The sequence below is a fragment of the Bos indicus genome, chromosome 23, assembly GCF_029378745.1.
Source record: "Bos indicus isolate NIAB-ARS_2022 breed Sahiwal x Tharparkar chromosome 23, NIAB-ARS_B.indTharparkar_mat_pri_1.0, whole genome shotgun sequence".
NCBI lineage: Eukaryota > Metazoa > Chordata > Mammalia > Artiodactyla > Bovidae > Bos > Bos indicus.
In genome coordinates, this window is record NC_091782.1 from 35,165,786 (window position 1) to 35,193,706 (window position 27,921).

The following is a 27,921-nucleotide window of genomic DNA, read 5'->3' on the forward strand; positions in this document are numbered from 1 at the left end:
TGGAAGCCTCAGCGGACAGAGTTAATGCTGCACCACTTCCCATCTCAGAGGCAAAGCCGGAGATCCTTGTATTGACCTGTGAACCAGTGCGGCCTCCAGTTGCCTCCATAACCTTTCCTTTAGCCATGCTGACCATCTTGCAGTTTCTGGAATACAAGGCACATTCCCTCCTCAAAGCTGTTGCACTTCAGGTCCCCTCTGCCTAGAACTCTTCTTTCTGTCCACATGTTTCATTGTCTCATCTCTTTAAGACTTGGCTCCAATAAGACCTTTTTTTTTTTTTTTTACATTTATTTTCTTGATTGAAGGAAAATTGCTTTACAGAATTGTGTTGGTTTCTGCCAAACATCAACATAGTCAGCCATAGGTATACATACGTCACATAGGGCCTTCTGAGTCCATGAATTCCTCAATAGTGTCTAATCTGCTCTTTAACTCATCTGTTGAGCTTTTGACAGCAAAAGTATCTTAATTACTTTTATCTTTGTGCTTGGTGATTTTTCAAATCTGCCAGGGTCTTTTTTTTTTTTTTGTAGTAATCTTACATCTTACTTTTTGTAAAATTTTAAGTGTCTTATTTTATATTTGTAGGTCAGTATTTTGTTATTTTAAAATCTCAGGAACCGGATTCTCTTATCTTTCTTTTCTGTTGCCTTTCTTCCTGGAACTCTAATCTCATGTTTATCTGAGTTCTCCCTGAGGGTTGATGTGAATTCTTCCAGAAAGGATTTGTGATTGCCTCTGCCAGGTATCTGTGGGTACTACCAGCCCAGAACTACTTTAAGGTAACTTCTCCCCTTGGTTTTAATTGAACCAAACTTGTAATGAAAAGTGGAGCCCAGACCTGTGAGGAGCAAACCTGTGGAATGTCAGTTCTCAGGGGAGAATTATTACTTCCCACAGAGCACAGTGGCCAGGGTTTTATTTTTATTTTTTTCTCAGTTCATCCTTTCACCCACAAGGATGCATCTCTTAAAGGTTCCTGGTTTTCCAAGGCACCTTAGTTCCAACCCCTCATCTTGAATGCACCCAAGGTTCCAACTTCTGTATTGTAGCCATTAGACTCCTGTCTCTATGTTCTAGAAATGAACAGATATCTCAGGCAACTACAAGCTCAGCGTCAACTTCCAGCTTTCTGTTCATTTTCAGCCTTAGTGGATTTCCCTTATTTCCTTGTGAGTGCAGTTATATATTTGAAAAGTGTCTGTTGTATTTTCCCCCAGAAATCTCAATGTTGTATGTGTTGCTGTTTTGCTAGACATAGAAATCTAGACTTTCCCCATGTATTTTCTTTTTAAAATATGCATCTTTCATGAATTGGTAATACTGGACCATGGGCCTCATAGCACTAATACATGGGTATTATATATCCATAGGATATACAATTATATTTACCTGTACCCTAATATTGGATATTATTGCTTTTATACATTAGAAGAAAACCCAATTAGGTTTTTTTTTTTTTAATGGAGAAACTCATAAGGCAATATAGAATAGTGGCAAAAACATATTCTGTGGTGTCTGACACACTTGGATTGGGTTCCAGTTCTTGGGCATTTTAGTTTTTCTGAGCCTTGATTTCATTGGATGATAATATGCAATTGGAGGGATTTCAGAGGATTAAAATGAGTGCCAGGGACAGTATGAAATAAATGGGAATTTTTACAGAGGTTAATTGTACTTTATACAATGTTTACTTGTGATGATAATCTAGTCTTGGAACATGTCCTGAGAGGAGGGAACAGTGACTTCAGCTTGGAGGTTATGTTCAGGAAGCTGAGGAAGGCTTCTTTTTTATTTTATTATTTTTATTATTTTTTTTTACTTTACAATATTGTATTGGTTTTGCCATACATTGACTTGAATCCACCCCATGAGTGTACATGTGTTACCCATCCTGAACCCCCCTCCCACCTCCCTCCCCATCCCATCCCTCTGGGTCATCCCAGTGCACCAGCCCCAAGCACCCAGTATCATGCATCGAACCTGGACTGGCGATTTGTTTCACATATGATATTATACATGTTTCAATGCCATTCTCCCAAATCATCCCACCCTCTACCTCTCCCACAGAGTCCAAAAGACTGTTCTATACATCTGTGTCTCTTTTGCTGTCTCGCGTACAGGGTTATTGTTACCATCTTTCTAAATTCCATATATATGCGTTAGTATACTGTATTGGTGTTTTTCTTTCTGGCATACTTCACTCTGTATAATAGGCTCCAGTTTCATCCACCTTAGTAGAACTGATTCAAATGTATTCTTTTTAATGTCTGAATAATATTCCATTGTGTATATGTACCACAGCGTTCTTATCCATTTGTCTGCTGATGGACATTTAGATTGCTTCCATGTCCTGGCTATTATAAACAGTGCTGTGATGAACATTGGGGTACATGTGTCTCTTTCAATTCTGGTTTTTGAATCAGAAGAACTGATTTTTCAACTGGATATAGGCAGGGTAGAGGATGTTGTGGACGTTGGAAAGGAGACTGGGAAGAGCGGGACATGGAGGGTCTTGTGATGAGTTTTCTCTCCTCTCCCAGGGTGTTTATCCTGGCATATTTCAGGAGTTTGTAACACTGGCTCCAGTCAGCATTTGAACCAGTCTATGTATTGGGTTGGCCAAAAAGTTTGTTCAAGTTTTTCCATACCATCTTCTGGAAAAACCCAGGTAAACTCTTTGGCCTACCCAATAGCATACACGTAATCACCATCATCCTAGGAGATCTGCCATGGGCCAGGAGGTGGTTCCTACTTGGTTGAACTGAGTTCATTGGTCACAGCTACTACAGTGAGTTTTTCTAAGATGAAAAGTGAACTGCAGTGAAATGGAAAGAGAAATATATGAATAATATATTTCCTGCTATTCTCCATAGCATCGTTCTGGGCAAACCTTACCACAAAACAAGGCAGTTAGGAAGCAAATGTCAGATATGTCGGATTTTGGCTGTCACATACAGGATTTCTTTCTTTCTCTTTTTCATACACTCAGCTCCAGCTGAGATGAAATCTGTCAGCTGACTATGAAAAGTAATTTGTCACAGAGAACCATGGTAATTCTATCTCTCTGAAATAGAGATTACTGAGTTTAACAGTCGCAAATTAAAATATGAATACAGCCCCAATTTCAGTGACTTGTTTACTAGGTCTTCCCCTCACTTTGGTTTGTTTCCCTGAAAGTGAAGTGTTAGTCACTCAGTCATGTCCGACTCTTTATGATCCTATGGACTGTAGCCCACCAGGCTCCTCTGTCCATGCCTCGATTTTCCAGGCAAGAATACTGAAGTGGGTTGCCATTTCCTTCGCCAGGGCATCTTCCTAACCCAGGGATCGAACCTGGGTCTTTTGCATTGCAGGTAGATTCTTAACCATCTGAGCCACCCAGGGAAGCCTCTTTGCCTGAAATGATGGTAACTCCTTGTGGTCTTAACAAGTTGTTCATGCTTACCTTAAATGACTTCACAGATCCATGGGGAGTCAGCATACTGTCTGAATCTGGGTCAGACAGTTTCTTCTAAGGTGAAGTATAAATGTCAGCTCTTTCTCTCCATAGTGTTGTATGTATAGACCTTCTGAGCAGAGATGTATACTAGTTGTAGTTCTAAGTAGCTGCCCAGGAAAGCCCAGGCATTTTCTCATAGATTGAGCTGCCTGACAAAACACAGTGTAGACATGTCCCAAATATTGCATAATAAAAATTATTTGTTATTTATCTGAAATTCACATTCGATTGGGAATCCTGTGTCTGTTTTCACTAAATCTGGCTGCCTTTCTCATAGCCCATCCCCCTCTGGGTTATACGCCCAGGTTCCTTTCCTGCATGGAACCTCTTGTGTTGTTCTTGATGCTCAGTAGATCTAAGCCTCCAGACCGAGCACAATGGCAAGAATATGAAACTTATTTATTTACGTGTAAAATATTGAAGATATTCACGTGACTCAAGAGGCACAAAAGACTGCTTGTTGCAAAAAACTCTCTCTTCCTGCTCCCTGTCTCATCATCAGGTATTAATAACGGTTTCTTGGTTGTGTTCTTCTAGAGATAGTGCATTTTCAAGCAAGTTCATATTTATGTTTTTCTGCAGCCCATTCTCTTTTCCCCCAAATGGTGACTACCATTTATACCATTCTGCAAGTTGCTTCTGTCATGTAATGTTAGGTCTTGGTATATTACCAGCATGTGGAGAGCGTCCCTCTTTCTTCTTCACAAATGCAGAGAATTTCGGGGTATGGGCAGCCTTAATTTGATTAACTACTTCCCCGCTGATGAAAGTTTGGTTGTTTCCAGTCTGTTTGTTAATACCGATATTTACCCCAGCAATACACTAGTGTGCATATGATTTCATGAGTGGTTATGTATATTCTGTAGAATAAATTCCTGGAAGTGGAGCTGCTGAAATGTGCTTGGTGTCACTTTGCCCTCCATAGAGATTGTGCTGGTTTACATTCCCATCAGTAAGAATGAGCCAAACTCTCACCCACACCGTGAAGTATGAATGTTTTTCCATATGTGACAGTCTCATAGATGAAAGAATGGTATCTCTTAGCTTTAATTTGTATTCCTCTTCTTATGAATGAAATTGAGTATCTTTTGAGGTATTTAAAATGCATTTAAAATTTTCAATGTTGTATCTATTGATGGACTTTTCTATTAGAGGACACTTTATGTGTTAGGGAAATTATCTTTGTGATGTAAGCTGTAAATGTTTTTCCCACTTCAGTTCTGTTCAGTTCAGTTGCTCAGTTGTGTCCGACTCTTTGTGACCCCATGGACTGCAGCACGCCAGGCCTCCCTGTCCCTCACCAACTCCCGGAGTTTACTCAAACTCATGTTCATTGAGTCAGTGATGCCATCCAACCATCTCATCCTCTGTCGTCCCCTTCTCCTCCCGCCCTCAGTCTTTCCCAGCATCAGGGTCTTTTCCAAGGAGTCAGTTCTTCACATCAGGTGGCCAAAGTATTGGAGTTTCAGCTTCCACATCAGTTCTCCAGTGAACACTCAGAACTGATTTCCTTTACAATGGACTGGTTGGATCTCCTTGCAGTCCAAGGGACTCTCAAGAGTCTTCTCCAACACCACAGTTCAAAAGCATCAATTCTCAGCTTTCTTTATAGCCCAACTCTCACAGCCATACATGACTACTGGAACAATCATAGCCTTGACTAGATGGACTATTGTTGGCAAAGTAATGTTTCTGTTTTTTAATATGCTGTCTAGGTTGGTCATAACTTTTCTTCCAAGGAGCAAGCGTCTTTTATTTTCATGGCTGCAGTCACCATCTGCAGTGATTTTGGAGCCCCCCAAAATAAAGTCTGTCACCATTTCTTTGCCATGAAGTGATGGGACCAGATGCCATGATCTTAGTTTTCTGAATATTGAGCTTTAAGCCAGCTTTTTCACTCTCCTGTTTTACTTTCATCAAGAGGCTCTTTAGTTCTTCTTCGCCTTCTGCCGTAAGGGTGGTGTCATCTGCATATCTGCGGTTATTGATATTTCTCCCAGCAATCTTGATTCCAGCTTGTGCTTCATCCAGCCCAGCATTTCTCATGTTGTTGACAGTTTGACTTTAGAAATGGTATTCCTTCCATGAAAAACTTTATTTATCCATTTTTTTTGTTAGTGGACATGATTTTTTCAGGCTTCCCAGGTGGCACTAGCGGTGAAGAATCTGCCTGCCAATGCAGAAGATGCAAGAAATGAGTTCCATCCCTGGATTAGGAAGATTCCCTGAAGGACGAAAATGGCAACCCACTCCAGTATTCTTGCCTGAAAAATTCCATGGGCAAGAGGAGCCTGGTGGGCCATAGTCTATGGGGTCGCAATCTCAAAGAGCATAGTACATGATTTATTCCTGTTTTCTATAATGATTTCTGAGTTCATTTCATACCTAAGCCTTCCCCACTCAGAGATTACAAATACAATCTCCCATAGTTTCTTTTCATTTAAAAAAAAACAGCTTTAAGATACAGTTCACATATCATACAATTCACCTATTTAAGTTGTAGAATTTAGTGGCTTTTAGTATATTCACAGACTTGGGCAACCATCACCACAGTATCTTTTAGAACTTATGAATTTACTGTTTCAAAAAGAAACCCCATATACATTATATGAGATAATAGGAAAAAAAAATATATATGTATTGGTCTCTGCCCCATTGAATTGTCCTGGCATCCTTGTCAAAAACCAACCTCACAGTTTCTTATAGTGCCTTTATGGTCTTATTTATACATTAGGAATTTATCTGGGTATGACATATGAGGTAGGGATACAACTTACTTTTTTTCAAAAGGCTCTCCATTTTTCAGTATCATTTATTTAATAATCTACCCCCTCCACTGATTGAGATGGCATTTTTAATCATGTCCTATAATCTTTTAAATATTTGGATTCATTTTTTTAATATCTGTCCATTCAGTGATCTATTTTTATACCTGTACTGTCCCATTTAAATGATTCTTACTTTATAATATGTTTTGCTGTCTGGTAGGACTAGCTTCCCCTTAGTTCTCTTCTCTTCTTACTGATTCTTCCATGTGATCTGAGGAATCATCTTTGTCTAGTTTTGCATTTGCCCAAATAAATTTCTATTTTATTAAAAAAAATTCACTGTTTTTATTAGGAACATAGAAATGTACTTGTCAATTTGGGAAAAATGATCATATTTCTGATATCGTTTTGTCCAAGAATAATTTATTCATATTTTTGTCTATTTAAGCTTTTTTTTGTATTTCTCACCAGAATTTAAAGTTGTCTTAAAATAGGCAAGTATCTTGTAAATTCATTCTTAGGTCTTCATTATTTTTTGTTGTTGTTTGCTATTCTTTTTTATTATATTCCTTTTTGTTGTTGTTTTCTTTCATTTCTTATTCTAACTGGTTGTTGTTAATGGTAAAATTTTAAGAGAAATTGCATGCAACTTAATTTTCTATTTTTTAAAAAATCATTTGCTCCTTGAGGTTTGAAAATAAACATTTTCAAATGTATCTTCTATGTTCACAGTTGAAATTGAAAAGTTACTTGTTATGCATGCGAGCAATTTTTAAATCATCTGTCACTTTACCTAGTTTTCACCTAAAGAAACATTTTTATTTAAAATGCATTAAATATTAGCTCTTTTATTTTTTCTTTTACATTCTTTTTTTTTGTTTTTTCTTCTAGTTTTATTGAGATATATTGACATATAGCACTATATAAGTTAAGTGTACAGCATGATTTGAATTTCAGACGCCATGAAGTGATAATCACAGTAAATTTCGTAACCATCCATCATCTCATACAGACACACAAGAAAAGGAAAAAAAATGTTTTTCCCTTTGTAATGAGAACCAGTGAACCAGTGAAGTTGCTCAGTCGTGTCCAACTCTTAGCGACCCCATGGACTGTAGCCTACCAGGCTCCTCCATCCATGGGATTCTCCAGGCCAGAGTACTGGAGTGGGTTGCCATTTCCTTCTCCAGGAGATCTTCCCAACCCAGGGATCAAACCCAGGTCTCCCACATTACAGGAAAACGCTTTACCATTTGAGCCACCAGGGAAGCCCTTGTAATAAGAAGTCTTATGATTTACTCTCTTAACAGCTTTCACATATAATATACAGCAGGGTAAATTATATTAATCACGTGTACATTATGTCCCAAGAACTTAAGATGTTTCTTATAACTGGAAGTTTATACCTTTTGACCACCTTCAAGCAGTTGCCCCTCCCAACCCCTGCCTCTGGTGACCACAGATCTGACCTTTTTTCCTATGCCTTTGGTTTTTGAAGTATTATTAACCTCCAGTACTATTTTAAATGTGGTGTACAACATAGTGATTGATATTTCTATACATTACAGCATGATTCCAAACATTAGCTTTTTTAAAACCTAAAATTGTTAATGTTGTAGATGAGAAATTAGTAAACTTGAAGTCAAAATATAGTCAAGCTGTGTTTTAAGATTGATGATCTTTCCTCAAGAAGTTTATAGTTTATTAGAGAGAAAATATACATGAAAAATTAATTAATCCTATAAGGAAGTGTATGCTGCCTCTCATATAAATGGTTTCAGATTTCATGGGCATATCTGCCACTTTAAAAATGATTAAGTTATTGGACTTCCCTGGTGGTCCAGTGGTTAAGACTCCATGCTTCCAGTTGCAGGGGCTGCAGGTTGAAAGATTGTTGTTGAATCACGCAAACACACCGGGATTCTTGGCCCCCGGAGGAGATGAATTCAATCCGGGGCCAGAGATGAGGCTTGATCACTCAGAGCTTTTGTGTAATAAAGTTTTATTAAAGTATAAAGGAGATAGAGAAAGCTTCTGACATAGGCATCAGAAGGGGGCAGAAAGAGCACCCCCCTGCTAGTCTTCAGCTGGATGTTATATAGTCAAGAGCAGTCTGTTAATGAAAGAAAGGAATGTCTTAAAATTTAGAATGGTACCAGGCCCCTCACCCATAAGATGCATTTTGGGATAATCTCGGCACCAAATGATTTATCCTGGGCCATAAAATGATGAACTTGAATCTTGAAGAAGGGCAGACCACCATACAAATAGTTTCATTTACATAGATTAGGGGAACAATATCTGAGTCTAACATATTGGTTTGTCAAGTAGGTTCTGAGCCAAGAGGCGGAACTGACTTGAAGACGGAGTTTGGGGGTAAATGCATAGTACATTAGCATAGCTTAAGACAAACATTTCCATAAGAAAAAGGTATTGGTTAACTTCAGGTGAAACCAGGTGTCATTATGGTAACACAGCATTTTAAGAGAAACCTCCTTTTAAATTTGTATAGAGAAGGAAAAAAATATCGCTTGTTTCCTCCTGCCACTTAAGAGATAAAAATGTCTGACACTTGCAGGCTCTTTCCTCCGTTTGGAGACCCCTGGCCTTCCTGCCTGTTACCCTCTCAAGGTTTGATCCCTGGTCATGGAACTAAGATCTCATATGCCATGCAGTGTGGCCAAAAAAAAAAAATTTTTTTAATTACTATATAAAGGTTTGGCCTTTTATAGTATTTGAAATCCCCATGAAGCAACTGAGCTTACCTGAGCCTAAGTATTTTACAATCCATAAGCTGAAAAAAAAATAATCCATAAGTAATGTCACTTGTAGATTAAAATGGCACCTGGTGCCATATAATGGAAAGTGCAATGTAAGCAGTGGCTTAAATGAGGTAAAAGTTTATTTCCTCCTCAGAAAAACTCACAGGTTGGCAGTTGAGGATCAATACATCAGCTCCATATCATCAGGGACCTTTGATCTTTCTAGACCTGGCTCGCCTCCTCAGGGCCTCTACGTGGATGTAGACGGCTGCTGGGGCGTTAGCCCTCAGGTCCTCTTCCAGCTATCAGGAAAAAAGAGGAGGAGGGCAAAAGGAGCTTTTTCTGGAAGTCCTTGCCAACAATTCCTTTATATTAATATCTCACTGACCAGAGCTTAATCACTTGTAACCCCACGGTGCTGCTGGGGGTGTTGGGAAATAGTCTTTTAACTGGATACCCTTTGTGTCCCAAATAATTATCTTGTTACCAGGGAAGAAGGGGAGGACACTTACTGAACAGACAGCAGCAACCTTTGAGCCTCACTCTTCCTGCTTCCTTGACCCTCCTCCCTTCCTGGGCCAGGACGAGATGTGGTCCATCATTTCTTGCTGAATACATTTCTCAGAGCTCTCTCTGATCTCACTCCATTGCTACAGCTCATTCACTCTCTGACCCCATCCCTGAGCTTTAGATCATCTCTGAGTCAGTGATGTCATCACTATCATCCAAAGAGAAAGGACAGTTGGTGTGAGGCTTCTGGGATGGTTATGCTTGGCAGGAAGCTCAGAGATAGGGTGACACTTATGAACAAAATCAGGCCAGAAGCATCAAGAATCAGAAATAGCCTTTACATACATGTTGGTAACTTAAAAAAAAAATGCTATGTTACAACCAAAGCTTGCTTTATTTTTGAAATTTAAAAAAATATATATTTGTCTATTTATTTGGCTGTGCTGGGTCTTAGTTACAGTATGTGAACTCTTGATTGCTACATGTGGTATCTAGTTCCCTGACCACGGATTGAACCCAAGCCCCCTGCACTGGGAGTGTAGAGTCTTAGCCACTGGATCACAAGGGAAGTCCCCTAAGCCTTCTTTAAAACTGAAAATACAATTGTATTTTATTAATACAAAGGAAAGATGTATTTAGTGTATGAAAAAATAGAATTTACAGATAAGAGAGGAAGGAAGAAAGGAATAGACAAGAAATCATCAAAAGGAAGAAATAAAAATTATTCTCACCAGTTTTCACCTTGGAGGGGTATTTCTTTCAGATCTTCACATATATAAAGTTGATCCATGCAGAGTTTATGTAAGGATCTATGTATTTGTACTATTTATAGCCTTTTGAACTTGTTAAGCCTTATTTTAAAAGCCCTATTTTACTGCTCAGATTCAACGCTGCCTTTGATTGAAATTTTTAGGAAGCTAGTGAGGCTTTCTCTGTGAATTCTTCAATACTTTTCTTTCGTTTAATGAGAACATAAAACCACAGGAAGGCAAGGCAAGCAGCTGAGAGGGCAAGACTCTATCAAGAGAATCCAGCAGTTCCGAGATTGAATAATAAGTAAAAGAGGGCTTCTTCAGTCACCCAGAGTAGAATGTTCTTACTTTCTGAAACCATAGAGGAGGACTGGGGCAGCTACAGGGCAGGTTTGAGATCTAGAGTCTCAAGACTGACCCCAAAACTCAGTTTCCTTTTGTGTAAAGTGGGGATAATAAAACCTCCTATCTCACAGAGAGTAGTTATAGGGATCAAAGGGGAAAATACATGTCAAAATATGATTTAATCCATGAGGTGCTATATATATATTTAAAGAACAAGATCAGGCCAGAAATATCAAGAATACCTGCAAAACCTGCAAATTGTTAGAGCAGAGAAGACTTGATACCATGAAGTCCGTATGCCTTTACATGTTGAGGAAATGGAGATCCATTGTTTGCTTATATTAATGTGCTGAAGGAACCTCATAGACAGTGTTGACAGTCAGTTCAGTTCAGTTGCTTAGCTGTGTTCAACTCTTTGCAACCCCATGGACTGCAGCATGCCAGGCCTCCCTGTCCATCCCCAACTCCTGGAGTTTACTCAAACTCATGTCCATTGAGTCAGTGATGCCATCCATCCATCTCATCCTCTGTCGTCCCCTTCTCCTCCTGCCTTCAATCTTTCCCAGCATCAGGGCCTTCCCCAGTGAGTCTGTTCTTTGCATCAGGTGGCCAAAGTATTGGAGTTTCAATTTCAGCATCAGTCCTTCCAATGAATATTCAGGACTGATTTCCTTTAGGATGGACTGGTTGGATCTCCTTGAAGTCCAAAGGACTCTCAAGAGTTTTCTCCAACACCACAGTTGAAAAGCATCAATTCTTTGGTGCTCAGCTTTCTTTATAGTCCAACTCTCACATCCATACATGACCACTGGAAAAACCATAGCTTTGACTAGATGGACCTTTGTCGGCAAAGTAATGTCTCTGCTTTTTAATGTGCTGTCTAGTTGGTCATAACTTTCCTTCCAAGGAGTAAGCGTCTTTTAATTTCATGACTGTAGTCACCATCCGCAGTGATTTTGGAGCCCCCCAAAAATAAAGTCTGCCCCCGTTTCCACTGTTTCCCCATCTATTTGCCAAGAAGTGATGGGACCAGATGCCATGATCTTAGTTTTTTGAATGTTGAGTTTTAAGCCAGCTTTTTCACTCTCCTCTTTCACTTTCATCAAGAGGCTCTTTAATTCTTCTTTGCTTTCTGCCATAAGGGTGGTGTCATCTGCATATTTGAGGTTATTGATATTTCTCCCGGCAATCTTGATTCCAACTTGTACTTCATCCAGCTCGGCATTTCACATGATGTACTCTGCATAGAAGTTAAATAAGCAGGATGACAATGTACAGCCTTGATGTGCTCCTTTCCCTTTTTGGAACCAGTCTGTTGTTCCAAGTCCAGTTCTAACTCTTCCTTCCTGATCTGCATACAGATTTCTCAAGAGGCAGGTCAGGTGTTGACAAAAGGAGATGCTTACTGTTGCTGAAACTCCAGTACTTTGGCCACCTCATGCGAAGAGTTGACTCATTGGAAAAGACTCTGATGCTGGGAGGGATTGGGGGCAAGAGGAGAAGGGGATGACAGAGGGCAAGATGGCTGGATGGCATCACTGACTCAATGGACGTGAGTCTCAGTGAACTCTGGGAGTTGGTGATGGACAGGGAGGCCTGGCGTGCTGCGATTCATGGGGTCGCAAAGAGTCGGACACGACTGAGCGACTGATCTGATCTGATCTGACTGTTGCTGAGCACTATAAGTTGGCTCTAAGATAATTGCTTTCCAGAGCTTTCCACGTAGGATATAGTTTTCAAGGAACGTTGCACAAGGGCATCTGCCAGAGGAGTTGGAAATTTGGTCCATGGCCCGTTTACCAGGCTGTGTGCCTTTGGAGCAATGTCTGCCCAGAGATTCACCTTTTATTAATTTGGCTGAAGTTATCCTATGGTACGTCAGGGGCCTGGTTTTGATCCATGTGGTTCTCAGCCAACTGCCCCTGGCTGATAGCAACTCTGCTCTTCTGGGCAGTGTCTTGGCAGGAGGCTGAATGCCATCGCTGGAGGACCAGTTGCTCTCCTGCCTTTTAGGGCATGGTCAATCACTGCAGACGGGATATGGCCAATCTTTTCTTCTACCCACTTCCCATCCCAAACCACATTTTCATTGCTTCAGAGAAAGAAAGGTATTAGTGGCAGACAGTTTGCACCAGCAGGCGGTCTTCCTCTGGGTTTTTAGGCCTGAAGCTTATGGGACTCTGAATGTTCACATTCTCTGCTTCACCTTACGGAAGCTCGTGTTCTGATGGCCTCTGCTATCCTGACACACAGAAACAACCTCCTGAATATAGCCACGGCCACCTTCACTGTGGTTCCTTTCCAGTCTTTTGATGTGACTCAGCTCAGTAACACGGGGGCCAGGGAGGCCCCCGACTCTCAGTGGGCACTGGCCAGTGATGCTTGTAGGCTGTGCAGCAACCTGTTCCAAGTGGTCAGTGACAGAGCCATCACCGCAGTTCAGTGGAAGGCCTTCCTGTGGTTTGAATCATTTCTCGAGAAAGACTCAAAGCAAGGTCCAGTGGTTCCCCAACCCTTCTTCCATAGGATCCCGGGTTTGACTGTGTTGACAGCCTCCTTGTCCTTTCTCGTTTCCTCTCTGGCTCAGTGGTAAAGAATCTGCATGCCAATGCTGAAGACGCAGGAGACGCGGTTCGCCCCCTGGGTCAGGAAGAGTTCTGGAGAAGGAAGTGACTACCCACTCCAGTATTATTGCCTGCAAAATTCCATGGACAGGAGAGCCTGGTGGGCTGCAGTCCGTGGGGTTGCAGAGTCGGACACAACTGAGTGACTGAGCACCCGCCGATAAAGCTAATTCACATATCAGGACGTACGAAAAGGCAGCTGCCTCAGTGGCCCGGTCCACATCCCAAATCTAAACCACAGTCCGCCTGCACATATGGGAGACGCTTGTCAAGGAATCTTCACACACACCAATTGCAAGCCTCCATCTCAACTTGCTTCCTTGGTGGCTCAGACGGTAAAGAGTCCGCCTGCAATGCAGGAGATGTGGGTTGGATCCCTGGGTTGGGAAGATCCCCTGGAGGAGGGCATGGCAACCCACTCCAGTATTCTTGCCTGGAGAATCCCATGGACAGAGATCCTGGTAGGCTACAGTCCATGGAGTCGTAAAGAGTCGGACGTGACTGAGCAACTAAGGACGGCTCAGCTTAATTTGCTCAAGCACCTCACCCTAGAAAATGGGACCTGCTCGCCTTGTAAGGAAATCTCTGACCTCCTAGTCCGTCGTGCCCTTTTTCAGCAATGCTGCTTCTGATGTTCAATAAAACTCATTCTTGCCCCAAATCTAAGACTGGTCCACTGCTTAGATGCCCTCTACTCCCTCAATCCTTGGATTATGTCCCACTCTTTGTCATCCCTGTTCCCCTCGTAAGTTTCTAAATGAGATGCTTCTGGAAAGGGGACGGGAAGAAGAAAAGTAAGCTGTCTTTTTCTCTCCCAAAAGCCTGAGTGTAAGTGTGCTTGGGAAGGGAACGAGGGATGGGTGGGAGAGAGTGGTGTGAACTTGAACTGAACTCTAGCTGACCATAGCGTATCAATTTGCAGCTCAAGGCAAGGCTCTGGCACACTCATTAGGAAGCCCTTATCTAGCTGTGCTTGTTCCTGGGGGCCTTGTTACATTAACAAGCACTTGGAGTCCAGACCTTCCTTGTACTGGTTCTTCTTCACCCTTGAGCAAATCAGTGAACTTTTGTGAACCTCAGTTTCATCATCTTCATATTATCTAAAGCACTGATAATAATGCCACCTGGGTTATTGTGAAGATCATATTGAATAAAGTGCCAGGCAAAAATAAGATGCTTGTATTGCTCTAGATCATTGAATCTAAGATACTAGCAATTAGGAGATGCATCATTATTTTAAATACCACAAAGGAAGAAAAAAAAATCCTGTCTATACCATAGCACATCCCTTTCTTATCCTGTAAACTGTTTCTACATACTGAAGGAGATTTTGGGGAGGTTGCTTCAGGCAGATTTTTCTCCTGAGTCATTCTTGGGCATATACAAAAAGGAAATCTATGTGAATACACATTAAGACATTTTAAAATTTCCTGATAGTCTTAGCGCATTGCTGCTGAGTCACTTGTGAAGGCCTTTAGTGAGCTGTGTTTTTTCTGTACAATCTTGCCTCTGTGTCGTCGTGTGCACTGGGGGTGTAGCATTTCTGAAAGAGGGCTTCGCATTGGTTTCTTTCGAGCCTCTGAGCCCAGTTCTCTTTTATTTCCTAGGTTTGGGCTTATAAGGGGAGAGAGCATGAGAAACCCTATACCCCTTCTTAGGAACTGTTCTTTCTGTTTAAACTAACTTCAGGTGGATGGTTTGCCTGAGACATGATTGTCAGGAGGGGCCCTCTGTGTGTGTTTGGTCAAATAGTTATAATGACATAAGGCAGGTTAACAGGAGAAAACCAAATTTAATTGCCTATTAAATTTGCAATTTAATAAGAAATCCACATAATGTGAGAGATTCCAGATAAAATGAGAGTCAGGTATAATGAGGTATATTTGTCCTCCTGGACCAAGGAGAAGCAGGTAGGGATCTGGGACTTCAAAGGGAAGGAAGGCAATTCACAGGAAGATAAAAAAGAGCCAATGTTTGGAAAATGGATGTTTTCCGTGTCCTAAGAAGATAGTGGGACACAGAGAGGAGTTTTAACAAGCAGACTTTGCTAGGTTCCTCCATGTCTGCCACACCTAGCTCATATACTGCATTTATTCATGGTGATAGCTGCCTTCCTCGAACAGGTCCTCTGCCTTTTTGGCAGTTAGAGGGATGGACAGAGCATCATCCTGAGTCCTTTGGGCTTTATTGTTTTCATCTTGAAATAATCCACATGCCAGAGTGGCACATCTAGGGGTGTCCTGCCCTGAACCCCACGATGACCCTGGGGTGTTACCACGATAGGCTTCCCCTTGCCATGAATAAATGATAGAGATAACTGTGTGTGTTTCTGCATTTATGTATTCTTTTCTTCCTTCCTGTCTCTTTTCTGTTTTTCCTTTGAAGTTCTGAGGCCAAATCTGGCTCCTAAGAAACACAAAAGAAGCCCGCAGCAAAGACCAGAGTGTTTACGAAGCCTGCCTGCACCTGCTGTGTGAGGCAGAATGGCGCCCCCGACAGGTGAACTCGCTTCATTGCTGCTGCTGGTGACCTTTACAGGTAGGAAACCGGTACCCTGGAGACACCAGCCTCACACTTGAACTTCCTCTCTGACTTAAGCAACTCAGATCAACCTGAGATGAAGGTGCTGTGTGTTTGCTTTCCAGCAGACTTATTTCACATATGAAAAGGAAGGCCTCATGCATAAGTGGTTTCTGGAAACAGGCTTTTAACTTTTTTGTCATGACTATTTTGGGAAAAAGAAAATCACATTTCATATATACTGGGAAAACTTCATGTATTTATTTCAAAGAACTGCATAGTAGATCTTTTTTAGAAAGCAAATAACAGGCTTTTTTCTGTCTTAAATCTTTATTTTCATATAGTCTGTTTACTTACTGTGGACACACCATGGCATAAAATCCTTGGTCAGCATCAGCTCTGGTGATCCATGCCCCAGCTAGGCCAGCCAGACCCCTTTAAACTTATCGAAGACTGAGAATGGAGATATGGCTAGGGAAACTGATTTTATATCCAGGGTTTGTCACAGTGTAGTAAAACCATGCTGAGGTTTACCTGGGAGTGACCCTTGTTAAAATGTCTTCTTAGGCCCCATCCAGACGTACTGAATCAGAACTCCTCGTGGGTGTGACTCAGGAGCCTGAAGCATCTAGATTTTAAGAAGCACAGTTTTTAGGTGATGCAAGAGCTACTTGAGGAAATACTACAGTCAGGACAGCTTTATCATTTCCTGCATATTACTCTCCTCATGCCAAATGTCCATCTTATTAACCTCACCACTGCTTAGTATACAAGGCAAAATGATTCTTTATCCCATGCTTGATGTACTCTTGTACTCTGGAAAGTGCTGTCATTAATGTTTGAGCTCTTTTTTTCCCCTCTCAAATCCCTACCTTTTCTCGGCTTTTTGTCATTTTCTTATGGGGTGTTTTTCATTTATTCAAAATTCCTGAGTTAACTGAGCCCAGTAATGTTGTTTAGGGCTTGTCTGTCCTTTCTCTCTATCCTCTGCCTTTGACAAGATGCTAACCATTGGTTTTGCTGATTTGTCAACACCCATGGAGTGCTTACTGTGTTCATGGAGTGGACTGGGATTTGTAGAGGGAACAAACCTGTGAGTGTTCTCCTGTCTCTGCAAGAACTTTCTTGAGCGAGTCTAATAGATGGTTTAGTTGTCGGGATACCCACCTTCTCAAACTTCTTTGTTTAATATTCAGATCCACTCTTAAAGTATATTTATCTAGATAAACAGCCCATTCAGGTGATTTGTTGCAGAACCAAATGATGATCTGCCCTAGAGGCTTATGGAGACCACCACCGCCAGCCTGAGGGAAAACTGCTTTTAAGTTTCGTGTTGAAGACTTCTGCTAAGCTTCTCAACCGCATGTAACAATTTGCTTGTTCCAGGGTCACAGCCTTGTTCCTGTTTAATGGTTTCTTTGACACAATTTTACACTGTTGACTTTTAAGCTTCTGGTGTCCAAAGCCAGAAGTGAAACATGATAGTTCTTATGAATCATATTTTTCAAAAGGAGGTGACCCAACAGTTGTTCAAGGGAAATAAAATGTATCCTGCCATTTGTGTTTGAAAGAAATTTCTAGCTTGGGTCTTCGTTTAAGTTCAGTCAGTTCAGTTCAGTCGCTCAGTCATGTCCGACTCTTTGCGACCCCATGAATCGCAGCACGCCAGGCCTCCCTGTCTATCACCAACTCCCGGAGTTCACTCAGACTCACGTCCATTGAGTCAGTGATGCCATCCAGCCATCTCATCCTCTGTCATCCCCTTCTCCTCCTGCCCCCAATCCGTCCCAGTATCAGTCTTTTCCAATGAGTCAGCTCTTCGCATGAGGTGGCCAAAATACCTCATTTAAAGTACCTTCATTTAAATGGTGCTTCATTTAAAGGGATGTAGTGATATCTTTCGGAGAAGGCAATGGCACCCCACTCCAGTACTCTTGTCTGGAAAATCCCATGGACGGAGGAGCCTGGAAGGCTACAGTCCATGGGGTCGCAGAGAGTCGGACATGACTGAGCGACTTCACTTTCACTTTTCACTTTCATGCATTGGAGAAGGAAATGGCAACCCACTCCAGTGTTCTTGCCTGGAGAATCCCAGGGACAGAGGAGCCTGGTGGGCTGCCGTCTATGGGGTCGCACAGAGTTGGACATGACTGAAGCGACTTAGCAGCAGCAGCAGTGATATCTTTACAAGCAATGACAGTATTTTTGGGAGTAGGGCTGGGAGTTGTAGATTTATCTACCTATTTTATCCCTTTATCATCTCTTGACTTTGATTATAAATACTGTTTTGTCATGTTCAGCACAGAGTGTTTTCCCCCTCTCCATATCTGATAAAAGATTAAGCTTTTCTTTAGAAAATAAAAGGCTAAAACTATTAAAGTGATTTAAAAAAAAAATAGATTTGGTTTGGGAAAATATCATTTCAGTTGAAGTAAAGCAGTTTGCCTGCTTATTTACTGGGAAAGATACATATTTATATCTAATTCTTATTGGATGAGACCAGTTAGACTTTCCTATTGGGTCAATATTTGGTACTCAATGGTTCTTAAAAGTTTATAATGGTGATGATGTGTATACAGGTGAAAAAAAGAAATGATTCTTATTTTGATATGGACCATTTTTAAAGGTCTGTGTTGGATTTGTTACAGTGTTGCTTCTCATTCATGTTTTGGTTTTTTGGCTGGAAGACATGTTGGGTCTTAGCTCCCTGACCAGGGATCGAACTTGTGCCCCTGCCAACCGACTGACTGCCAGGGAAGTCCCAAACGACCTGAATTCTTGTACTGTGTTTAACCATTTATCTTACCTCCAGTTAGAAGTCATCTCTAACTGTCATTATGAAAAATGTAACAGTTATTAAGAGAATGATCAGTGATGAGCACTCACTAGAAAGATCTTTTGCTCTTCGGAGTTCAGCAGAACCGCATTCCTGGAACTATATGTGATGAGGGACCAGTTTTTATTTCCAATCTACCACAGACAGACTCTTTGGTAAAATATCAACAACAAGTTGTCTACTGAAAGAAAAACACTCCATGCAAGAGTTGTAGGTTTCAGTTTTATTCAGGGACCTTCCTGAGGACTATAGCCCAGGCAAAGGCATCTCAGTAGCTCTGAGGGAACTGCTCTGAAAAACTGAGAGAAGAAGCCCATGTGTATATTATCTGGGGCAAGAGAATGCATGCAGCCAGGCACACCTCTTGGTACACCACTGCTGCTAGTCCCGAGGAACAGGCATCTCAGCTGACGATTTTAGTGCTTTTCTATGTACGGAAAGATGCAAGAGTCTGGGCTCATTAAAATTCTTCCTGAGACATGTGTCCAACTATCTAAGGGCCTGTTTTTCCAAAGCACAGAGTGCCTCATCCTGCTTTTCACCCTGAATTCCTTTCTGGGCACACTGTCTGTCAGTGACTGCAGTGGGCAATGACTTCATCCTTGTAGAACCGAATGCTGGGCAACATTCTTCATTTTTTTAAATTAATTGTTATTGGAGTGTAGTTGATACACAATGTTGTGTTAGTATCTGCTGTACAGCAGAGTGAACCAGTTATACATATATCCCCTCTTTCTTTAGATTTTATTGCCACATAGGTCGTTAGAGAATGTTGAGTAGAGTTCCTTGTGCCATACGGTAGGTTCTTAATCGTTATCTATTTTGTATATGTTAGTTGTGTATATGTCAGCCCCAGTCTCTCAGTGTATCCCTCCCTATCTTCCCCCGCTTAGTAACGGTGTTTGTTTTCTCCATCTATGACTCTGTTTTGTAGATAGGTTCATTTGCACCATTTTTTAGATTCCAATATCTGCTTTGTTTTACAACATAAAAAAGGAGAAAAGTGATTTTGTCCTTGGGTGCCAGGGAATGACAGATTGCTACCAAGTTTTCTAAAAGCCCCGGCTTCCCTTACCACGCCGTGGGCTGGTCACAGAGTCTGTGGCCTGCCCCACCGTGTCTGCAGATCGCACTTAGGAAGCACCAGTCTTCTGCCTACTGATTTGCCAGTTGGCAACGTTTGTGGTTCATTATTTAGAATCGGCTTAAAGCTAGTTATTCTAGACCTATATTTCAGATGAGTTTTTCTCTCTTTTGATAATTCCCTGTCATCAGAATAAGCTGAGATGTTTAAACATTCAGTTAACAGCAACAACAATAAGACATTGTTCCTAAAGTGAACCTTTATAACTGGATTTTGGGTGAGGAACAAAATGTTACAGACAGTGTAAAAGCAATACATACATAGAAAAGAACGCTTCTCTTCACTAAGTGAAGTAGCACCATATAAAGAGAGAAGATGGAAGGTTAGATGGACACATGGAAGAATCTGTAGATGGATGGGTTGGGGTGGAAGGGTGTGAGGACAGGTGTACTGATGGGGGTGTTGATGGGTGGGCTGTACGATAAGGCAGGGGACTTCCTGTAGGAGGTGCTGGTGGTTTATTTGCTTGCCAGAAGTGACCTGCCTCGCTTCCTTATTGGTGGCTGGCGTGTTTGCAGGCTGTGCCTGGACGCAGTGCAGTGAGGGGAGGACGTATTCCAATGCCATCATCTCTCCTAACTTGGAAACTAGCAAAATCATGCCGGTGCCTCAGACCACCCCCTTGGGGGACTGCACATCCGCCTGCTGTGACCTGTCCAGCTGTGACCTGGCTTGGTGGTTTGAGGGCCGCTGCTACCTGGTGAGCTGCCCGCACAAAGAGAGCTGCGAGCCCAAGAAGATGGGCTCCATCAGGTCTTACCTGACCTTTGTGCTCAGGCCCGCCCAGAGGCCCGCACCGCTGCTGGACTACGGGGAGGTGATGCTGAACAGGGACGCCCCATCGGGAATCTGGGGGGACTCACTTGAGGATATCAGAAAGGACCTACCCTTCCTGGGCAAAGATCGGGGCCTGGACATGTCTGAGTACTCAGATGACTACAGGGAGCTGGAGCAGAACCTCTTCCAGCCGATCAGCAAGCAGGAGCCCCGGGGGAGTGCAGAGTACACGGACTGGGGCTTGCTGCCCGGTAGTGAGGGAGGTTTCAACTCCTCTGCTGGAGACAGCCCTGCAGCACCAGCGGAGAAGCAGCTGGAGGACCCAGAGCTCCATAAGCCAAATGAGTCAGCATGGACCCTGGCTCCAAAACCCTCTCCGGAGATGTTATTGCTTCCTTTGGTCACTGCCCCACCTCCAGGAGAAGAACTGGAGAGAGAGACTTCTCAGCTCCACGGGCAAGCCGGCAACAGCTCTGGGAAAGAGGTGGGTGTGGCTGGTGTGTGTGTGGCTGGGGAGGGGCTGAGTTCACTTTGGAGCCAGGCTCAGTGGTGCCAATTCAGGAGGCGCCTCCCTGGATCAGGGAAGATCCCCTGGAGAAGGAAATGGCCACCCACTCCAGTACTCTTGCCTGGAAAATCCCCTGGACAGAGGAGCTTGACAGGCTACAGTCCATGGGGTCACCAAGAGTCGGACACGACTTGGCAACTAAACCACACAGTCTCATTAGGTGGAGGACACAAGAAGTTTCCTCTTAAGGGCACCTATTAAGGTATTGGCAAGAAAGATGGCTCTCAGAACCTTCCAGACCTAACATCTTGTTCCTCTGTTGGGCTCTCATGACCAGACTGTTTAAAAGAGCAAATAGTTCTTTTGCCTTCACAAGTCAGCCACCTAGTGATGATTTAGATGCCTCTGCTGGTATCTAAGATGAATGAGGGTTTTTTAGAAGTTTTGAAGCCAGCCCATATAATGCAGCATGTATAGACAGAGGCTTTGCAAATCTCTTGTGGTAGGTTTTGTAGGAGCAGAAAAAATTTTTTCTTCTAAGTTTTTTTTTTTTTTTTTTCCTCCTGGTTAACAGGAGAAACAATAAATCTGTGAAGAATTGACAAGCCAAAGAGGTTTTGGCTTGGGGTAGTAAATTGGTGACAAAATATCTGTTAAAGATAAGTATCTGTTAAAAAATTAAGCTGAAGCATATTAACATTATTAAGAGTTTGAACAAATATATCTGCATTCAAATCAGGCAGCATCCAGTATAGCAAATAGAAAGGAGTTCCGAGGAGCTGTACAAAATGAAAGACATTTTTAGGCAGAAGGGAGTTGGAAACAAGGAAATTATACAAGGCAGGCAAGTGGATTGATTATTGCAAGGTTACTTTCCTTTAAGGGGCAGTGGGAGTTTATCAAGCAGATTACCTTAAGATAATTCCTGATTGACTGGTTTAAGCTTCCATTTCTGGGAGAGCTGAAACTGTAAGTCTTGCTTTAGGGACTTGGCGTAAGTGACTCTATTTTGGGCCTGTTGTTTTAACACAAAGTTTGTTTATTCAGCCTTCTCAGCCCTAAATTTCTTGTCTCTGGTGAAAAGGTTACCTTCTGTCCTCCTGGTACAATGCTTTATTTTCCACTAAAATACAAATTTCCCCCTATAGTCACATTTAAATTTTTTTGAGCTGCTTTAAGTTGTAGATAATCCTTGAAAGGAAAGTTCCCTTTCCCATGGAGATTTGCCTCTTGCTTTCAGGGGGACAGAGGAGGGTCAGAGTGTTCTTTTTACACTGACAATTTTCCAAGTACCTTTAGTTCAAAATAATCAGTTTGCCAGAGTGTCTTATTTGGGGATGATGTATTCTCAACTCCCTGCAGTTTCTTCAAGACCCAACAGGTTCTGAGGTTGCTAGAAACTCACTAGTGATATGAATCAGTTGGACTGGGGGAGGGAGAAACCAAGGAGAGGATATAAACTGTATGGAACTTTCCATGAAAAACACAGGTGAAAAGAATGGGAACCTTTGGGAGAGAAGACGTACCGAGGCAGAGAGAAGGTTCAAGTGCTAAGAGCAGAAGCTCAGTGAGGTAGACACGGAGGCTGCCCTGTGGGGAGAACAGTTGAGAGTCCAGAGGGTACTTGCTTGGGAAAGGCCAGGACTCGGTGAGACGCAGTGAGCGAGTTGATCAGGGGAAGCCAAATGCAACTCGCAATACAGTGACTGGAGGACAAGTCATGGGAAAATTTAGTGTATTTCAAGGTACAAGAAGGCACATCAGAAGATAAAGGAACATAAACCAATTAAGACTTCTTTTTTAAAAAAAGAAGAATGTTATTTAAGATATCAGTGCTTAGGTTAGAGTAAGTAAGGAAAGCTGGATTGAATTGACTGTGTATTATAATCTCAACCATTAAAAATTGCTAAACAGTCTTTTAAGTAGTGATATTATCAGAAGTGTTTGGTTTTTTTTTTCCCTGCTTTGGTGTATGTTTCTTTTCAAAGTGTCCGTATTTTTCTGTCCTTGTAATTGTCTTAAACACTTTAAGACTTTCCATTAAAAAATAAAGTATCACAGGTTAACCGTGTTCTTTTCCCCCACCACTGAGTATTAACACATTTCACCTTTTAGTGGCTAAGTGAACTGCAAAAGTGAGTACCTTTTCAGTAAATACCAGTGCCCCCTCTGCAGTTAATGTTTGAGTGACAGCTTTTCTTTCTGTGGGTTTTGCACTCCAACTTCCCCTTTTGGTTCCCTGTCCTATTAGCCTGAGTTTACTGACCTGACTCTATTCAACCTTGTTTCCCCTCTAACAACTTATCCTTGTAATTGATCGCCTAGGTCCTAATGCCATCCCATGATCCTCCTCCAGCCAGCCTGGAGGTCAGCCCCGCCACTGTGGAGAAGAGCCCGGTTCTCGCAGTCACCCCGTGGAGCACAGAGCATAGCATTCCAACCCTTCCCACCAGCACCGTCCCATCTGAGCAGCCCAGATCTGCTCCCACTGCTCCCAGGACAGGTAAGTTAAAAAATACACCTGGAAGAAATGTGCTGAAGACATGCTGTGTTCATACTATATTCTATATTCCTATACTATAAATACTATATTCATAGTGGTGGCAACTTTCAAAGTTTGCTCATTCCCTCTGGGCACATTGTTGAGCATCTGTTGTTTGCCAGAAATAGTGCTAGGCGCTGGGAATTAAAAGAATGAATAGATATTGTCTTTTCCCTCCATGAGTCTGTGATCTAGAGGACCAGTCTAACAGATAAATATATGGTTTGATACATATGGCAAACAGTATGGCAATACAGGATCTCATACAATATACTGTGAGAGACTGCTAAGGGAGCAGAGAGCACGCTGAGGCATATAAACGCCTGGAACTGAAAATTAGCTGAGTAGTCAGGCTGAAGATAAAGAGCTAGATGTCACTGGTGGAGAGGTGATCGTTGAAGGCTGTCCAGGGAGAGTGGGGAGGTGAGCTGGGGAGAGACCTGAGGGGTGGAACATTGGGGTTGTCATTGTATTAGGAGCTGGGGGAGCAGAAGGAGCCTACGGAGCTGACCGGGTGGTCATGGTTGAAAGGTAGGAGCGAGCGAGCAGACATGGACTGACGGAAGGAGAGAGGAGCGAGTTCCACGTTGGAAGCCGAGTGATGAGGAGTCTGTGTGTTATAGGACGACTGAAAAGCTCCCATTAGATTTAATACTCAAGAAGTTACTAGAGACTTTTGTCATATTTCCTGAGCCTTTCTGTGGGTGATATCCTTTCAGGATTACCCTCTCTTCTTTTGGGCTTCCCTGGTAGCTCAGTTGGTAAAGAATCAGCCTGCAATGCAGGAGACCCTGGTTCAATTCCAGGGTCAGGAAGATCCACTGGAAAAGGGAAAGGCTACCCACTGCAGTATTCTTGGGCTTCCCTGGTGGCTCAGCTGGTACAGAATCTGCCTGCAATGTGGGAGACCTGGGTTCGATCCTTGGGTTGGGAAGATCCCCTGGAGAAGGGAACAGCTACCCACTCCAGTATTCTGACCTGGAGAATTCCGTGGACTGTATAGGGGTTGCAGAGAGTCAGACACGACTGAGCTATTTTCACTTTCACTCTCTTCTTTGGTTATTTACTTTGATCCTGAGCTTCAGTAGAGAGAAGGACAATGCTGGAGGAAATGCTGGATAGTACTATAATGAAAAGGAAGCTGGCCTGGGAATTAGCATCCTTGGGTTCTAATAGCATCTATTGTCTAGAGAGCTTAGAGGATGAAATGAATTGATCATTTTAAAGCCCTTGGCAGTGTTCAATCTGGTAAGTAAGCGACTGTTCAAATGAACACATTTAAATTAGTTAAATATCTGTTGCAACTCACATTGCCTTTCTAGGGCTCAATTTCTAAAGTGAGGGATTGGAACCAGTGTCCTTTCTTAGTTCACAATTGCTGATCTTTCTTACAAAGAGTAAGACAGGGAAGAGGAACCAGAGAGGGCAGCAAATCCACTATAGCTGGTCTAGGAAGGCACTCAAGGGACTGAATACAAACCAGGAGGAGAAAAGTGGATTTAAATGAGCCACGTGTCTCTCTAACACCTCCAAGTAGCTGGGACCTCTAGAAAGCACTCAGCTGTTTTTTTTTAATCTTTTCTTTTCTCTATGTGATATCTTGACGTATCTCAATTGTGTTTTACAAGTGAGGCTGATGTCCTGTTGAGTCCAGTCAATTGAATGTATCGATGTAATCTTGGCTATAGAGCAAGGAACCATTGTTCTGAATGCTGATTTAGTGAGAGTGGATGTGCCTACTGCTTGAGTTAAAATAGCCTTTTTACCACTGAGGTTGCCTGGATTTATTTTCTCCTGGAAATGTTCCAAGAGCAAGGCCATTGCAGCAGTACATGAGGTTACTATCAGAAGAACTGAGTGGTGTATGAATAATGATTCAGAAACACTTATGATTACACTCCATCTTTTTATGACTAAAAATAGCACCTACTAGAGAGTCAAGCAAAGCTGGTAGCAAGAGGAAAAAATAGCCCTGATCTGCAGTATCCCACCTGTTTCACACAACTCTTGTCACTGACACCTTGGCTAAGTCAACCTGAAGCATTATTTTCCCCACAGTGCCTACTCACATAGACAGTTTTAAATGGATGAAATCTACCCTGTAGCCTAATATGGGGTACAGTTCAGTTACTAGTCAGAGGGGGAAAAAAGTATCTTTGATAAAGTCAGATGAAGAACTATTACAGAAGTATGTTATTTTATTTCATGGATACTAAAAAAATCTATTATAGCATCATTAGAGTATATGATGAAATGTACTTTTTCTAATTAACTTTCAGTGAAACAACTCATGGTGTCTGCTGGCGAGAACATAGTCATAACTTCCCCAGCAGATGAAGTTGAACTGAAGGCTTCTGTTGTGCCAGCGCCACCTGCAGGTGAGAGTTTGACTTTCCTCTGGGACCAGTGGGCTTCCCTGGTGACTCAGACGGTAGTGTGGAGAGAGCCGGGTTCAATACCTGGGTCAGGAATATCCCCTGGAGAAGGAAATGGCAACCCACTCCAGTATTCTTGCCTGGAAAATCCCACTGATGGAGGAGCCTGGCAGGCTACAGTCCATAAGGTTACAAAGAGTTGGACACGACTGAGAGACTTCACTTTTCTCTCTTTCTGGGACAATGGGCTTCCCTGGTGGCTCAGAAGATAAAAAAAAAATCTGCCTACTATGCAGGAGACCCAGGTTCCATCCCTGGGTCTGGAAGATCCCCTGGAGAAGGGAATGGCTACCTACTCCAGTATTCTTGCCTGGAGAATTCCATGGACAGAGAAGTCTGACAGGCTACAGTCCACGGGGTCGCAGAGTCGGAGACGAATAAGCGACTAACGCACTGGGACCAGTAGGGGGCCCATTTGCTGGTGTGTCCTTAAGGAGTCTTTACTGGGTTTTTACACTTGGATTCCTTTTCACAACCTGGATATGTCACTCTTGAGGCCTTGATGATCATAAGCTTTAAAGTTTGTTGAAATAGTTTAAAACGGAGTAAGAGGATAGGAATTAAATCCAGTATATTCCTCAGAATAAAAAGTCACACATTTTCTTTTTTTTTTAAGTCGAGAATTATGTCTTTTAAAAAATACTTATCTATTTATTTGGCTGCACTGGGTCTTAGTGTCAGTACACAGGATCTTTGTTGGGGTGCATGAACTCTTTAGCTATTACTCATGGACTCCAGAATGCGCAGGCTCAGTCGTTGTAGTGCTTGGGCTTAGTTTCTTTGCGGCACGTGGGACCTTAGTTTGCTGACCAGGGATCGAACCCGCGTCCCCAGCATTGTGAGGCAGATTCTTAATTACTAGATCACCAGTGAAGTCCCAAGTCCTACATTTCCAATGATGTAAAACAGAGTGATAATCTTAGAACAGGAGAGGTTTCCATATGCTTGCTTTTGACTTGTAATAAGAGGGCTTCCCAGGTGGCGCTAATGGTTAAGAACCCGCCTACCAGTTCAGGAGCCATAAGAGACACAGGTTCGATCCCTGAGTTAGGAAGATCTCCTGGAAAAGGGAATGGCACCCCATTCCAGTGTTCTTGCCTGAAGAATCCCGTGGACAGAGGAGCCTGGCAGGCTACAGCCCATAGAGTTGGACACGACTGAAGCGACTTAGCACGCACAGCCCACAGAACCTGGAATGATTCTCCTGTCAGGTGAGGGAGGTCACATATGCACAAAGATTTGTTTGCAGACACTGTAGTGACAACAGCTGTTCAAAAACACGTTGTTTAAAACGCTCTTTCTTCTGCTGGTCCAGCACTCTGCTGTTCAGCAAATGTTTGAACTTGTGACCTGTCAAATACATTCTTTCTCAAAATATATTCATTCCTCTGGTGTTTGAATATTTCTCATTCAGGTTAGTTCCTTTATTCGTTTCTCCCTGTCACACATGGATCAAAATTTAGGCATAAATGATGATACTTGGCGTTTGTAATTTATCCCTTTCAGCTGAAGTATCTCATGCCTTAATGACTAGTATCACAAAGTAGAAGATAGGTTCGTCTTAACATATAGAGGTTTAATCTGTTCTTACGTCCTTATATAAACCCCTACAACAGATGAATTAAAATCTTCTTGCTTTTTATTTATTTTTGTTTTGTTTTGTTTTTGCTTTTTATTAAAAGGAGAAAAATAAAGGAGAAAAAATCCATAGCACAGTGGATTATATTATGTTAAAATTTATATTATATAGTCAGGTGTAGCAGTCGGGAAGGAAAGTCATCAAGTGCAAACAATGAAATTAGGGCCCTTAAAAAAAAAAAAAACTCTCTACATTTTCTCAATTTTTATAAGTTATGTGTTCTTATAATAAAAAATAAATTTTACATTCAAAAG

The 27,921-nt window shown here is 42.1% G+C and overlaps 1 protein-coding gene across 4 annotated transcripts in view; it reads left to right on the forward strand.

Moving 5' to 3' along the window:
- KIAA0319 (KIAA0319 ortholog) overlaps positions 1-27,921 on the forward strand; it is a 76,371-nt gene that overhangs the window by 16,376 nt on the left and 32,074 nt on the right. For 3 of the 4 annotated variants that reach the window (XM_070778312.1, XM_070778311.1, XM_070778313.1), the window contains 4 exons: positions 15,652-15,804; positions 20,285-21,027; positions 23,377-23,554; positions 25,873-25,971. In XM_070778312.1, the coding sequence (XP_070634413.1) occupies positions 15,750-15,804; positions 20,285-21,027; positions 23,377-23,554; positions 25,873-25,971 (1,075 nt within the window). In that variant the 5' untranslated portion in view covers positions 15,652-15,749. Of the gene's footprint in view, positions 1-12,531; positions 13,602-15,651; positions 15,805-20,284; positions 21,028-23,376; positions 23,555-25,872; positions 25,972-27,921 lie in introns of those variants that run through there. The other variant, XM_070778314.1, reaches the window with a different exon arrangement.